Raw genomic sequence first — 16,289 nt, forward strand, 5'->3', positions numbered from 1 at the left:
GCGCTCTTGTGTGTAGTGGTTTCTACTGGGGCGTCTGCAGGGGCCGGGCAGTGGGAGCAGGCGTCCCGGGCGCCCCCACCCTGACCCTGCCTTCATGTTGCTCCGAGGCTGGGCTTTTGCGTCTCCCTCCCCTGAGCCCTTGTCCATGGGCCACATAGCCACTCAGGAGCCCCTCGCATCTCACCACCCCCCCCACCACCTAGGGAGCTCAGCACCTGGGAGGGGACCAGAGGGGAGTGGGGTCTCCATGTGTTTCCTGGGGTTACCTTTTGGCTCTGGGCCCGCTTGGGCCTGGGGCGGTGGCTGGTCTGTGGCTCCCTGGTCACGTGTTCTCCTTTGTCTCACCTCTGCCTCGCCTATACCCATGCCCTGCCCCCGCAGCAGGGTCTCAATGGAGCTCTGACCCAGAGCTTGCCAGGGGCCCCCAGATCCCTCCCAGCTCCTGGACAGCGCCATCCCAGATCTGAGGCCTCAGGTCAGGGTGGGGTTCTGCCAGAGCCGCCTCCTCTGGCCCTCCCTGCCCCCAGCCCACACTCTCACCTTCTCACCTACTAGCAGCCGACCTGCCCGTGGGACACTGACTCCCCTCTCTCTCTCTCTCTCTCCCCTCTGCAGTGCGACAGCGAGAGCGACGGGGATGACAAGGTAAGCCCCCCCCACACACTTCACCTGCCCTTGCTGCTGACCTGGGCCCTGGCAGGCTGGGCCCCGGGAGACCAGGCAGAAAGGTCGTGGTTCTCCTGTGGGGTGTGCGGGGGGTGGGGGTGGCTTCCTGGGTGTGGAGGCGCCAGCCTGGCTTGGCTGAGGATGCCAAGGATGTCCATGCTGGGGTGCTGCCCAGGCTCCCTGGGACTGCAGGACCGTATCTCAGTTCTTGGCCTGTCTGCAGCCATCAGTCCAGGGTTCCCTGGGATCGGGGCACCGTGGGCAGAGCAGGGGCCACAGTCTGTTGGGCCAAGTGCAGCCCCCAGTGTTTCCAGGCTGGGGATTACAAACATCACCCCCAAACAGACACTTCTGCTAATAGCAGCAGCACCTGGTCCCTCGCAATCCCCCCAGTCCCCCATTTTCAGGAACAGTGAAGTTTCCACTGTCTTGAGGTTTATGCAGTGGGAAGTTAGCACAGGGACAGTGAGGGGTCCTCCCACAGTGCCAGTGCCCTTCTGCATTCCTTTCCACAGCTCCTCCCTTGGTCCATGGGATTCGGGAGGCCTTCCTCCTGGTTATCTGTCAGTCCCTGTATGTCCGGGGGCGGGGGCGGGGGAAGAGCTCTTGGCTCAGCAGCTGTTTGCAGAGCACCTACTGTGTGCTGAGCTCTGTGGGCAGGGATACAGTTGGGGGCACCACTTGGGACTGGCTCTCAACTTGGAAAAGCAGCAACGGGCATGAGACTCAATGGGTGCACGCACCTAGCACTCACTCATCTGCTTGTCCCAAAGCACCATGGGGCAGGACCTGTCACTACCCGATGTAGATGTGGCGACTGAGGCACAGAGAGCGTAAGGAACCTGCCCAAGGTCACACAGCTGGAACCCAGGCAGTCTGGCTTCACCATCTTTGGTGAACAAGTGAACAGCCCACCTGAAGAATCTTAGGTGGTGAGACTGGCAGAAGGTGGCCACACCGTTGTGATGGAGCCCCTGGTCCTCGTGGTGGGGCCCTGGGGGCTGGCACTCGGCACCGGAGGACGAGTGTCTAGGCAGTGAGGACAGTGCACATAAGGGCACTTTGTGAGAGGTGGGCGGAAGGGCTGCTGAGCGCTATTGTTTGGGCAAGGTTTTGTGAACTGGAGCGTGGTTCCATCAGGAGGTCTGTGCGGTGTATGGTCATCAGTTGCCACCTCCCTGGTGCCTCCTGGCCTGCCTGGACAGGAGCTGTGGATGGACAGATGGCCAGCCCCTCTCCTGCAGGCTTCACGCTTTAGCACAGCTCAGCCTGTAAGCAGGTGAGGAAGCGTGGAAAGAACTCAGAGCCTGCCTGGCAGATGAGCAAGGTCACGGCAGGCCGGTAGAGCACACCTGGGGTCCAGATGACAAGCCTCACGGCAGGGGTACTGATCTGGGCCAGGTGAGTGTTTATTCCAAGGGGCGGCAAGGTGGAGGTAGCGATGGGAGTCACATGGTGGATAGAGGAGGTGTGGGTGTGGGCATGGGGGAGGTCAAGGCTGTGCTGTCCCAAGTGAGTTGGCCCACTTTGCCAACTCTGTGGGGTCGCTGTGGTCTAGACCATCCTCGGAAGGTGGTGAGAGGGCATGGCAGCTAGGAAGTGTCTCTGGTCCTGGGTGCCCTCCCCTCAGCTGTCCTGTGAATGGACAGGGCATGGTGGGCGCCGGTGAGGTGAGCCTCAGGCTGGGTGCCGCGTTTGCACAAGCGCTGTCGCTCCTGATGCCTTTAGTGAATTAGATCATAGCACCTGGGAGAGGGCCGTGCTGGCCCGTGGCCCTCAGCGCCTCCTTTCATTTAAAACCAACTTGCAGGAAAAGTGCTCTGAAGCCGAGGGCTGCTCTGAAGGGGTTTCTGAGACCCTGAGGCTCCTGAATGCTCTTTCCAGAGCCACCTGGTCAGCGCTGGCCCTGGCAGGGTTCTCCCTGCACCCTTGGGTCCACCGTCCTGCAGGAGGCAGGACCCTGGGAGTGGAGACCAGGGGCTGGAAGGGCAGAGCCAGAGCCCAGCCGCACATGGCCGCCCCGAGCACACACACCGAGAACTGCACGGGGCCGTCAGCTCTGAGCATCAGGGCCGGCGGGCTGTGACCGAGGGCGCTCGCGGGGGCTGTGGCTTTGGCTTCCTCTACACTCACACACACACCCTCGAGCTGGCCCAGAAACTCACTCTGGCCAAGTCTGGGGGTGGTCTGGAACCTGTGATTCTTTGTGGCGATTCCCCGTGCAACCTGAGGGAAGAACTCCACTCTAGAGGGTCTTTGAGAAGTCTAGGGTCCAAGTCCCAGAGCCCTCTGCTGGAAGGAACTGGCTGGGTGCTGTGTTGGGGCCTCAGGGGGTCCTGAGGAGGAAGGGCTGAGTCCAGTCTTCCTCACACTGACTGGGCCGGGGCCGCGGTGGCGGGCCCTGAGTGGGCTGCCCGGGTGATGTGGGGACACACCCAGTCCCACGTGCGACAGCCCCTGGCTCTGTTGCAGGGCCAGCCAAGGTCAGAGGAGGGAGAGAGAAGCCGCCCACTCTCCATGCCCCGGTGTCCCCACCTACTCCATGACTGATGGGGGCTACAGTGAGCGAGTTAGCACAGAGTGAGTAATCCTGTCTGCTGCTGTTTGTTTGTAAGGAGACGCGTCCGCAGAAGTGGACAGAGCCAAGTCATGCTTTAGAAAGCCCCATGACTGGTAAGCCAGGGAAAGGTACAGGTTTCCTCCCAGGTGACCCAAGTTTGCCTTCTCCGTGAGCATGTGGGTCTCCTGTGACACTCAATTGTGTCCCTGGGCAGCTTGGGATGGAGGCCAGAGGCCAGGGCTGAGATTCCATGCAGCTGACAGCATTGCCACTCAGCCTAGGCAGGAGGGGTCCTGGATGGAGCCACATGAGCTGCCTGATGGAGGGAAGGTCGTGGGGCTTCACAGAGTAGTCCCCTAGGACAGGGGCTCACTCTAGGGCCCCAGGGTATTCACCAACCAGCATGGCTGAATCTTGGTATTTCTGCCACTGGGACGGGGATGTGCATGGTCAGAACTGACTGGGCCCCAGATCAGTTAGGAAATGCGTTTACTTCTGTAATGGAAACTGGACTCAACAGTGGCTTAGAAGTTTCTTTTTCTCAACTAAAGGCCTGGATGTCAGCCTTCTAGGCTGGCATGGCCCGTCTGCGGTCATCAGGTTCCTCTTTCTGCTTGGCCATTCTTAGCAAATGGCTTCTTCCTCGTGAAAGTGTTAGTCAATCAGTCATGTCTGACTCTTTGCAACCCCATGGACTGTAGCCCACCAGACTCCTCTGTCCATGGAATTCTCTAGGCAATAGTACTGGAGTGGGTTGCCATTCCTTTCTCCAGAGGATCTTCCCGACCCAGGGATTGTTGAACCCAGGTCTCCTGCATTGCAGGCAGATTCTTTACCATCTGAGCCAGTAAGGAAGCCCTTCCTCATAGTGACCACTTAATCCCCAGGGGCAGTTCTAACACCAGCCATCTCATCTGCATTCCCTCTTCTCACACCATTGATCTTACAGAGTGACTGATCACCTATGTGGTGAGGCAGGGATGATGTTAGTGCAAAGTGTCCAGTGGAGCTGAAGCAGAAGGAGGGAGGGAGGGGAGGAGCTCAGAGGGGTCACGAATCATGGCAAGAAGTTCAGCTTTTGTTTCAAGCCCAGTGGGGAACCACCACCCTGGGAGGTCCCTGCCGCACAACCTTACCCTGGCAGTGCCCCCTGGGGACACTAATTTTGCACCAAGGGTATCAACTATGGTTCAGACTTCTTGGTTTCCTCCATGGCAGGGACATCTGGTTACTCAAGGCTGTTTGGTTCTGAGTCGAGATGGTGGGTATGGAGAGTTTGGATAACCAGAGAGACCTGAGTGCCTTCTGTCCTTTGCCCCAGCTGGGTTTCTGGACGATGAGTAACTTCCTCTGGGCCCATCAAAAAGCAGGCACAGGTCAGAGGGCCCCGGCAGACACTCTCCCGGGACCTCAGCCAAAGTGACCATCCGCTTCCCCACCCCAGTTTGGCTGGCCTGTGGCAGGGCCCCCTCCTGAGAGCAGAGAGAAGGCCTCTGCCCCCGGCAGTGCTCCAACTGTCTTCCTCCAGGAGCAGAGCCAGTAGGAGCTGGACAGGAGGAAGGCCAAGTGTCTCCATAGGGTGTCCAGGATAGCCAAAGTCCTGCCTTTAGGAGACCGCAAGAGCATGGGCGGAACGGACAACAGCGTCCACTTACAGCAGCGCCCTGGCCTCCCCCGGAGCCTGGCAGCCAACGGGCCAGGGGGCAGCTCCCTGCGCACCCATGGGGGTGCCTCCCAGGACAAGTTGGAACAAGCTTAACCTGTTACTTTCCTTGGCACAGAGCAGATTTGAAGCAGCCAGTTGGAAGCCACCTGGGCTGCTCTGGGAGGAGAGGTCAGTGAAGGAGGAGCAAGCTGGGCGTGCAGGTGGGGCGGGAGAGTGAGAGGCTGCAGCCGATGGGGTCTGTCCATGCTGGGTCACCCACGTGCTGGGTGCTGGCAATGCCGTGGCAGGCAGAGAGGGCGGGAAGGAAGGTCCAGGCCCATCTCTCCTGGCCAGTTTGCTCCAATATCTGAGGCCAGATGGACCTGTCCCTCCCACTTTGCCCCCACCCTGGGCTCCTGCCAGTCCACCTGCCCCTCCTCGCCAGCCTTGGGTCTGCCTCTGGCTCCAGGTGCAAACATAATGAGGACATTGTGCCTCCCAGATACAGACAGTCAGAGACCCAGACAGACAGACAGACGGATGGAAAGCCTCTCCACCACCTTTCCTTCTGAGGGATCAGGCCCTGCCCTGGGGGCAGCCCATGTCCTGGGCCACAGGCCCCCCTCACCACCCCAAAACATGTGGCTCCCCCACACCTAATCCCCCACATGCTTCCCCACGCTGCCCCCAAGTCCTGCTCTGGGCACCCGACTGCTGGTGGGGAAGGCGGCCGTGCTGCCAGGAGGCTCCGGAGCCCGGCGGCCAGATGGCTGTGGTTGGAGTCTAACTGCTTTTTTATTAGAAAAATATGGGGTGAAAAATTGTGTGGGGCTCATTAGGCAACCCGCTGGCCTGGCCAGCTGCCGTCTGCCTGAGCGGCCCAGCGAGATGGCTGGCCGGCCAGCACCCAGCTCTCTCTGGAGGGCTGTCTGTCTGTCTGGCCTGTCTGCCAGGCTCAGCCCGCTCCTCCCCAACTCCACCAGGACATGCTCCCTGTGCTGGGCTGCAGGAACAGGGCCTGGGAGGGGGCGGTCAGGCAGCTGGCTGGAGGGCATGGGGCCCCCTGAGGGCCAGACTCCTACAGCCAGCCCTCCATCCTCTGAGCCTTGGCTCTTTGCTAAATGTTGTGAACTGGGAGTCATGGTGGTTCCTGCAGCCTGGGGTGGAGGCAGGGATTCCAGGGGTTGGTGCTGGCTGCTGAGGTGATCTGGCCAGCTTCTCAGCCCCAGCCCCGCTCTCACACCCACTTTAACCCCCACCCCCTCTCCCAACCCAGCACATCCAAAGCCCCAGGTCAGCGTGGCTGCTTCTAGGCCCTCAGTCCACAGTGAGCACAGACCCTAGTCCAGGCTCAGCCTTCTCTGAACCCCCATGTTTTCATCTCTGAAATGAGGCTTAGCAGGTCTACCCCTTAGGTCCCCTGTGATGACAAGCAAAGGGCACACAGACTGACAGACAGCGCCTGGCACGCGTCCCCGCTGCCATCAAGGGACACTGCCCCTCTGGCCTTGCCACCACCACCACGGCTGTCCCCAGCTAACACCCTCTGAGAAATGCTCAGCCCCCAGTTCCCACGGGACACCCCTGCTTGCCCTCTGAGCGCCCCTGCTCACAGAGGTTTTCCTCCATGTGCCTGGTCCGGCCCCACTCCTGAGGACACCTGCTGGAGTCCATAGGAGGCTCACCCACCCTCCTCTCTCCCAGCCGCTGCGCCCCTCCCAGGCCGGATGCTATGGGGACAGAAGTGCCCAAAGCTGGTGCTCCCCAGGCACCCTCACCTCAGCACCCCCACCTGCTTCTCAGAGGAGCAGGGTGACCTCACAGGGGTGTCCTCACAAGGATTGGGAGGGGCTTGCACTGTGATCTAGGGCTGCTCTGCCCAGAGAGTCTTCCCATGGGTCTGCCCAAGGAAGAGCCTTTGGCAGTTTGCTCTCTGAGGGTCTTGGGCAAGCATTGGGGGTGATGCATAGATCCCAGCAAGGACTATGATCTGGTGACTAAGATGTAGCTCATTACCTCCTGGGCCCTGCCCACGTTGGTCATTCTGCCCCAGCTAACGCTCTGAAGTGACATCTGTCCTGCAGCCCAACCCACAGCCAGGAGCCTGAGGGACTGAGCAAGGATCTGCCAGGACTGGAGTCCCCAGGGAGAGTCAGGCTACTGCAAGGATCCTAGCTGGCGATGGCGAGGCCTGGGCTAGAGATGCAGGGGTAGGGATGGTCCTCGTGTCCTACAGCTGTTATAACAAACCACCGATGACCTAAAGCAGCTCAGGTTTGTAGTTCAGGAGGTCAGAAGTCCAAAATGCGTCTCCTTAGGCTGAAATCCAGAGACCCGGGGCCCTTCAGGTTGCTGTACCTGTCCTGCTAGCCTCGGAGGAGGCCTCACTGGGCTGGGGGCACCCAGGGCCTGGTGCAGGCGTGCAAGGTGGGTGGTCTCAACCTTGGGGCAGGTGGGGAGGCTGGTGGGAACCATGGGATTCATCAGGACACAGGCAAAGACAAAGCTCACAAAACAAGTGGATGCTTTTGGACATAGTCAGAGCTTGAGAACAAATAGAGTGGATGGGGCAGGGGTTAGAGACAGCCCATCCCATCCCCCCAGACTTGAGGCTTTTCCCTGCATGCCCCAGTCCTGCTACAACGGAGAGTTGGATTAGCGTCCACAAGAGGGCTCCACCCTGTGAGTCCCATCCCCTACCCCCATCCCACCTCCACCCCTTAGTAGGACCAGAGGCATTGCCCCACTCGATGCCTCCCACCCCACTAAGGGACCTGCAGACCAGAGCCCAGTCCCCATTCCCGAGAGAAAGGGCTTTGTAGTTGTTCTGACTGAAAAGAGCCAAGCCTGCCTCCCGCCTCTAGCACTCCCTCCTGATACCCAGAGCTCATGGCTCCTCAGGGCCGGGCTGGTTGGGGTGTCCACCTCATGCTCACTGGACTCGAGCACCACACACTGGGCGGCTCAACCCACAGCAAGTTACACTCTTCAGGGGTGCGGAGACCCAGGGCCTAGAATCAAGGTGTGGGCAGGGCTGTGCTCCCTCCGGAGGAGCCTTCCTGCCTCTGGTGGCCTCAGGCTTCCCAAGCTGGTGGAATGGCTTCCGTCTCCGCGCCTGTGGTCATGCGGCCCCCCGCACCCCCATGACTGTGTCTCCTCTGTGCAGAAGAACGCAGTCATAGGACTTGGGCGCCCAGTCTAGGACGCTCACCTGGAGATCCTGGATCCCACCTGCCAAGACCCTCATTCCAAATATGGCCCCATTCTGAGGTCCTGGCTGTGCATGTCTCTGGGGGCCACACTCAGCCCAAGGCAGGCTGCCCTGTCCTGCCCACAGCCACCTCGTGGACAGCACAAACTGCAGAGGACTGTTGTGGCCACAGTGCCGAGGATGGCAGAGGGGCCGCTGCCTTAAAAGCTCCATTCTGCATCCCCTCAACTGTACTCCCAAGCCCATCACCAAGCTCCCTCCTCCAAGGCTTTCCGAAGGGTCTTCTCAATTGCATGAAATGTCACATCTCTGGCACAATCTACATTTAGCCCCTTGTAGCTGTTTTGCACTAGATTTCCTTTTTCTGGTCAGTGAGGAGGGCAAGCCAGCCCTCTTAGTGATCTTCCGTTGTTCAGTCCCTATGTCGTGTCCAACTCTTTGTGACCCCATGGACTGTAGCCCACCAGACTTCCCTGTCCTCCACAATCTCCTGGAATTTGCTCAAGTTCACGTCCATTGTGTCAGTGATGCTATCTAACCATCTCATCCTCTGCCTCCCCCTTCTCCTTTTGCCTTCAGTCTTTCCCATCATCAGGGAAGTATTGAAGCTTCGGCATCAGTCCTTCCAATGAATATTCAGGGTTGATTTCCTTTAGGATTGACTGGCTTGATCTTGTTATCCAAGGGACTCTCAAGAGTCTTTTCCAGCATCACAGCTTAAAAGCATCAATTTTTCGGCACTCAGCCTTCTTTATGGTCCAACTCTCACATCTATACATTACTGGAAAAACCATAGCTTTGACTATACGCACCTTTGTCGGCAAAGTGAAGTCTCTGCTTGTTCATACGTTTTATAGGTCTGTCATAGCTTTCCTTCCATGGAGCAAGCTTCTTTTAATTTCATGGCTAGAGTCACGGTCCACAGTGATTTTGAGGCCCAAGAAAATAAAGTCTGTCACTGCTTTCACTTTTTCCCCTTCTGTTTGCCGTGAAGTGATGGGACTGGACACCATGATCTTCGTTTTTTGAATGCTGAGTTTCAAGCCAGCTTTTTCACTCTCCTCTTTTAGCTTTGTCAAGAGGCTCTTTAGTTCCTCTTCATTTTCTGCCATTAGAGTGGAATCATCTGCATATCTGAGGTTGTTATTTCTCCTGGCAATCTTGACTCCAGCTTGTGATTCATCCAACTCACATTTCCCATGATGTACTCTGCATGGAAGTTAAATAAGCAGGGTGACAGTATACAACTTCCTTTCCCAGTTTTGAGCGAGTCAGTTGTTCCGTGTCCAGTTCTAACTGTTAAGTCTTCAACCGCATACAGGTTTCAGGAGGCAGGTAAGGTGGTCTGGTATTCCCATCTCTTAAGAATTTTCCACAGTTTGTTATGATCCACACAGTCAGAGGCCTTAGCATAGTCAGTGAAGCAGAAGTAGATGTTTTTCTGAAACTCCTTTGCTTTTCCTTTTTCTTTTTTTCCCTTTGCTTTTCGGTGATCCAGAAAAGGTTGACAATTTGATCTCTGGTTCCTCTCAGTGAGCATTTGTAGATTTTTTGGCTTTTGCCTCTTTCCCAACACTGGATGCTAGTGCGGACCCTCAGCACTCTGCCCCCCCCCCCCCCATATCCTTCCCTCAGCTGAGCCTGCCAGCCTGGCCGAGAGGACCTGGGTTCCAGTCCATGCCCATGAGCTCACTCTGTGTGAGGCCACACAGCCCCTTGGCAAGAACTAACCAAGGCGGAGAAGCTAGGCCCAGGAAACCTGTCCCCCCTCCCTCCAACCCCTGAGCCACACTGGCCTCCTCACATAACATAGCACCCTGTCTTGGCAGGAGTTCCTGTCATATGGCCCATGGGCCTTCATCTGTAGCCCCTTGCATCCACTTGCCCCTCTGAGAGTTAGCCACGAGGGAGCCGGCTGGCTGTCACCATCTTAGCCTAGCAGAGGGAAGCCCAGCCACTGACTGAGTGGCAATGGGGTAGGTACTCCTAGTGCCTCCTGGTTGTGGGTGGAGCACCCTGCATGGACCCCGTGACAACGCCTCCCCTTGCTCTGCGTAAGGACAACAGACACAGAACATTGGTTGCTGACCCCGGAACTCTGGGTAGCCATGCTGCTGACCACAGGCCGCGAGTGGATTACATCTGTCTGGCCTGAAGGTCTGAGAGACGTCCCTGTGGTCTCCAATAGCTGCCTTTATTCTTCCTGCTAATCTAGTCCCACTCTATTTCTTTCTAGATTTCTATCCTCATTAGGTCTTCTCAGATCACACCACTCTCCTTTCTAAAAGGACTTAAAGATGGTCCTGCCTAAAGTCTGGTTTTCCTCCCAAACCAGAGGGTGGGGCCAGGATTGCAGCCTTTCCAAGGACTCAGTGCCCACGTTGGACTTAAGAATGATGTTCGACATGAAGCCGTATCATTACAGGAAGATGGGATCTCCTCCAGGGTCTGAGGCAGCAGTAGGAGAGGCCCCAAGACAGGAGCCAAGGGGGGACATTGAGACCTTGGTCAGACTCAGAAGCTTGTTCTACCAGGGTGATGAGGCCAGGCTAGGGCTGGCGAGTCTCCTAGCTGCTCATGCTGGTTCCTAGCAACAGCCTAGCCCTCCATTCCCACCTGCTCTCCCCACCCCCACCCTGGCTCCTGGAACCTGTTTCAGCCAGGGGTGGGACCTCCAGGTAGCTGGAGAGGCTGGGTGCAGCCTGACTGCTCATCTGTAGGACACATGACAACAGAACACCTTTGGGGGCCCAGAGGATTCAGTTGCTCAACTGGGACGGCGCCTGACCTGGTGGACCAAAGTCACCACCTCGGAGTTCTAAGCTCCGTCACCAGCTGCTGACTGACGTCTCCCATGGAACAGTCCCTGTCCCAAAGTCTGGAGGGGTCCCACTCCCTTTCATCCCCACACCTGCTTGTCACAGCAGCTCCTAGCCCAGCTCCTTGCACCCCACCCAGTCCTGTGGTGGCTCCTACAGCAGGGCCTTCTTAATGACCTCATCAGCTCTGTCTTCCTCAGACTCCACACACACCTCTTCCTGTCACTCAGCACAGGTGCCCGAGCTCCGTCATGGCCTCGAGGCCCTGTGCCCCCACCCCACCTCTATGGAAGGCCCTGCCAGGTTGTTCCTGCCTCAGGGACTTTTGCACTGGCTGTGGCCGCCCCAGAGGACTCTTCCACAGACCTTGCCTCAGCTTGGCCCTTCTCCTCTTTCAGGTGTCAGCTCAAATGCCCCTCATGGGAAGTCTCCCCCAGCTGCCATTCAGCTCATGTCACCCTTTACTGCCTGCCCACCCTGTCTGACTCATTGCCCGTTTCCCGGCGTATTGTCCATCGCCCCCACTAGGCTGAGGCTGACTCAGGCCTGCTGATGGTGTATCTGGGCAGCTCTGGAGGCCCAAGGGCTTGTTCTTCTGCATACCACCCCCTCATCGGGGTCCTCAATGTGAGGATAGCTGCTGTGACAGATTATCACGAACTTGGTGGCTGAGTACTACACTGTTACCTCTCAGTCTGTGGGAGTCAGGTGGACTGGGCTGGTCCCTCTGCAGCTCCAGGAGAATCCATCTGTGGTGTTTCGGAGCTTAGAGAGGGGCCCACACTCCTGGCCCTTTCATCTTCATAGCCAGCAGGGCAGCGTCTTCCCACCTCCCCCTCCCACTAGTAACAACCCTGTGATTAACCTGTGCTCATGGGGTCATCATTACGGATGTGAACCTTGGGCCATAACGAAGGCTGAGTGCTGAAGAATTGATGCTTTTGAACTGTGGTGCTGGAGAAGACTCTTGAGAGTCCCCTGGACAGCAAGGAGATCAAACCAGTCAATCCTAAAGGAAATCAACCCTGAAGATTCATTGGAAAGACTGACGCTGAAGCTGAAACTCCAATTCTTTGGCCACCTGATGTGAAGAGCTGACTCATTGGGAAAGACTCTGATGTTGGGAAAGATTGAGGGCAGGAGAAGGGGGCGACAGAGAATGAGATGGTTGCATGTCCACTGACTCAATGGACATGAATGTGAGCAAACTCCAAGAGATAGTGAAGGACAGGGAAGCCTGGCCATGGGGTCACAAAGAGTCAGACACGACTTAGCGGCTGAACAAAAACAGCATGGGGTCATCTCCCCATCTCACAGTTAATGGATGACCAGCCTCAATTCCACTTTGCTGTGTAAGGTTCACAGATTTCCAGGCTTCAGGCCCTTTTGCTGCTGACCCCAGAGAGGTACGTAGGGACACCCCCACCCCACTGCATGAATATCTTCCCCTTTGCTACTAGAGTCCTTGGAGCTGGGCCGAGTACTAGAGCCCAGCTGAGTCATGGTGTGGTGGGCACAGGAGCACACAGGCCCGCAGAGCCCCCCAGCCTCCAGCCTGAGAGTCAGGATTCTCCCACCAGAATCCCAAGTCCTAGGTCCAGCCTCTGTTGCCTTCCTGGAGGCAGAGCATGTTTTGGTCAGACTGCCAGGGTTCAGATCCCAATTTTGCTACATACCAGCTCTATGACCTCCAGCAAGTCACCTCACTTCTCTTTGTTTCCTCATCAACAAAATGGGGATGACTGTAGTATGTCCTCAAAGATAAGCATGAGGGCCCAGTGATTTCACGGTTATAAGCCATTCAGCACAGTGCTGCTTGACACACAGTAAGGGCCACATATATGTTATTTTTATGGCAAGAAACTGAATTTGGAGGGATGGTGTTTTAGGGGGCAGGGTAAGGGGTAAATTGATACATGTAAATAGTAAGTAATTCAGTAGAGCAAAAGGACTTAAAAGCCCCACCTAGAGGCTGGCACCATTAGCCATTTGTTCTGTAAGGTTGGAGATTTCTTGTAGGCCGTGCAAGTGCATGTGTTTGTCAATGTCTTGCCGCCTTTTGAAAAAGGGGGTGCTGGCCCAGCCCTCACAGCTCTGGAACTGGTTCCCACAGTCTCAACTGAATGGCTGCGCTCTTCCCTCCTGAAAGGACCCACCTCTGATCGTTCAGCCTGGGGCAGGTATATGCAGGCCCTGAACCTGGGCTCTGAGCTGTGGGTCCCTGGATGCCTCACCAGAACTGGCACCCTAGTGCCCCCAGTCCCACAGCAGCTTAGAGGTGGGGCTCTCAAACTCCTTCCACAACCATTCCATCCCATACTCTCCATGGGTTTTTTTTTTTTTTTTTTTTTTTTTTTTTACAGCAAGTTTCTTGATTGGGAGTTGTGCTGCTGGCGTCCAGGTGTTGCATCTGTGCGCTGTGGAGTGGAAGATGCTGCCCCATGCACTTGGATCCATATGGTGCATTGTTTTGTTGTTTAGTTGCTTAAGTCGTGTCTGACTCTTGGGACCCCATGGACTGTCACCCTCCAGGCTGCTTTATCCATGGGATTTCCAAGGCAAGAATACTGGCATAGATTGCTATTTCCTTCCCCAGGGGATCTTTCTGACCTAGGGATGGACCTGTGAATCTCCTGTCTCCTGCCTTGGCAGGTGGATTCTTTACCACTGAGCCACCAGGGAATGGCAGCCCATTCCAGTGTTCTTGTCTGGAAAAGTCCATGGACAGAGGGGCCTGGCGGGCTACATATAGTCCATGGGGTCGCAAACATTTGGACAGGACTGAGTGACTAACACATGTGTACTCGACTTTCTAAAGGGGCAGTTGTTCCCCTTGGATCTCAATTCTTTTGGTCCACGCAGTGGCTAGATGGCTCCGGAATAGTGGTCAGGGTTGGCGTATGCTGTGCATTTTGCAGTTACAATAACTACTGGGACCTCTTCTCCCACTTTGCATCCCCACTTCGCCGATGGTGAAACCGAGGGCAGAGCTTACATCAGACAGACGTGGGGGCTCTGGTGTCCTTCCTTCAAGTCTCAGCTGCTCGACCTCGGCGACTCTGTGAGTTTTCTCCTCTGTAAACTGGGCGTAGGAACCGTCCATATTCGTTGCTGTGAGCATCGGAGGAGTCAGCCCTTACATAGTTCGGTATAGCTGGCACCGCGCCCTGACCTGGTGGCGGGGATGGCACGGCGATTGCTTGAACCCAAACCTGCTGCCCGGCGCGGGCAGATCCACGCCTCGGGGCTGGATTAGTCGGGCCTGCCCGTGCCCCGCCCCCGCCCCCGCCCCGCCCCGCCGCGCTCCCTGGCCGCCGCCTGCGCGCCCGCCAGCAGTGCGCCCGCCGCCGCCGCCGCCGTCTTCGGTCCCCGTGCCGCGCCTCACGGCGCCTGGGACCCCAGTGCGCACTGCCAGCATCCCGGGGCGGGCCAAGTCGGCGTGGGGGTCATGCGTGGCCCGTGCGCCCCCGGCCTGGGTTCGGGCTAGGCAGGGCACGACGGGAGAGGGGCCACCTCGGCGATCTAAGGCTGGCAGGGGCCCGCGCTCGGCCGCCGGCGTCCATGCCGCCCAGCTTAGTCTCTGGCTCTGGTCCGAGGACTAGCGGCGATCGTCAGCAGAGCGCGCGGGACCCAAGGCGCGCGCGCGGTGAGTGAGAGCTGGTGACTCCGGGGAGGCACTCGGGACTTTGGAGGCCGGGATTGAAGGAGCCGCCGCCCCCTCTAGAGAACCGAGAGAGGCCCCCGGCGCTCTTCTCATTCCGACTTAGGAGCCGGGCTCGCGGAGACCCCCAAGTACCTCCGCCTGCGCCCCTGGGGCGCACGTGGTGGCAGACCCGCAGAGGGTCCCGGGCCTCGGCCAGGGCGCCGAGGGGCTCGGGTCGTAGGCTGGGTAGGGCGTTGGGCAGGTGGCGGGGCGCGCGCCTTTGTCTGCGCCCCGGCGCGGGCTCGGGTTCCCGGCGCCCGTCGCGCTCACCTGCCCGGAGTTGGAGCTCTTTGTCTGGGGCGGGGCGCGACCGGAGGAGGTTGTGCCGCGTGTCTGGGGCGAGGCTGCCCCACAGGTCGGGTCCTCGCAGACAAAGCGCGCCTTGACCTCCGCCCGCAGCTGGTATTGCCTATCTCTGGGGAGTGAGTGCTGGCCCTGACGCTGTTGGTACCGAACCTGCCCCTTCCACGGGGACCTCTGACCTGTACTCTGGCTGAAGTGACCCTTTCCTTCCACCCCTACACGGGCTCAGTGCCAGGGCGGGAGGATACCCGCGCTGCCTGGGTCATGTCCCAGTAGATAATCCTCGGGAAGTTATTAGCACGGGTGTAGTGGTTGCGCTGGGACTGCTCGCCCGCCTTAGGTCAGCTAGCCGGCTCCAGACCCCTTGTCCTGGAAGGAAAATCACCGAAGGACCTCGACCTGGGACATGTCCCAGCAAGGGCTGGCTTTGTACCTGTGCTGGCAAGGGGGCTGTAGCCTGGGCCGCGGCCCCAGGAATTCTGGAGCCTGAGGATTCCTGTGTATGTTGAGAGCCTTTTCCAATGGGCGCGGTTGTGCCTAGCCAGGTGTCCAGGCCCTTGCCATGTGCTGGAAGCCTGCCAGGTCCCTGCCTGTGACCCCTGTGGGGACTTGGATCCCTCAACTTCCCTCAGCAAACTTTAACTTGAGCAGTGTGGTGTGGAGACCAGATAGGGAGAGGAGAGTGGCCGGCCCACTGCCTCCTGCCTTTGCCTGGGCAGCATCCCAGGGGTCTCCAGGGCTAGGGAAGACCCTCCCCCATTGCTGCCTGCCCCCTCCTCCTCTCCCCACTCTTCTGCTCCCTTGACTTTCCCAGGGTCTGGGGCGCCACCTCCTGGCTCTGGAAGCCAGTGCTCCAGCCTGGGGCCTTGAAGTGAACCGGAACTGGCCTGGCTGGGCCTCCTCCTGGGCTGGGCAAGGGCACCTGCAGCCTTAACTGAACTTGCTGCTCACCCTTTCTGGGACCTAGGACAGTCGTGCCCCACAGAAACAAACTTGTTTTCTCAGAGTGATGCCTCTGCTGTTTCCTTCCCATACTATTAGCCTTGGTGCGATGGAGATGCCCTGCTATATCAGAGGAGGGGGTTCCAGGGAGGGCTGGCACAGAGGGTGCAGCTGAGGCACCACCTGCCAGGAGGTAGCCGCCTTTCCCCATCCTGGTGGCCCAGCGACCACACCCCTGGAATGTAATGATAGCTTTGAGACTGAGTCCTTAGCTCATTTGTTTCACCTGCTGAGGGCATGTGATCAGGCACCCCAGGAGGTGTTGGGGACCCCTGTGGGCTGCTTGCACGGGGCCAGGCTCAGAGGGGCTGTCAGGGCCACAGGTAACAAAGACCTTCATGAGGGTATCCTCAGCAGAGGCCAGTGGCGGCCCCTGCTCC

General features: G+C 58.2%; 1 protein-coding gene across 29 annotated transcripts in view; it reads left to right on the forward strand.

Annotated features, from left to right (window-relative positions):
• FBRSL1 (fibrosin like 1) overlaps positions 1 to 16,289 on the forward strand; it is an 83,703-nt gene that overhangs the window by 50,673 nt on the left and 16,741 nt on the right. For all 29 annotated transcript variants that reach the window (XM_061142192.1, XM_061142193.1, XM_061142181.1 and 26 more), the window contains one exon: positions 616 to 645. In XM_061142192.1, coding sequence (XP_060998175.1) covers positions 616 to 645 — 30 coding nt within the window. The remainder of the gene's footprint in view (positions 1 to 615; positions 646 to 16,289) is intronic.

Source organism: Dama dama, chromosome 5 (genome assembly GCF_033118175.1).
Source record: "Dama dama isolate Ldn47 chromosome 5, ASM3311817v1, whole genome shotgun sequence".
In the NCBI taxonomy this organism is placed as follows: Eukaryota; Metazoa; Chordata; class Mammalia; order Artiodactyla; family Cervidae; genus Dama; species Dama dama.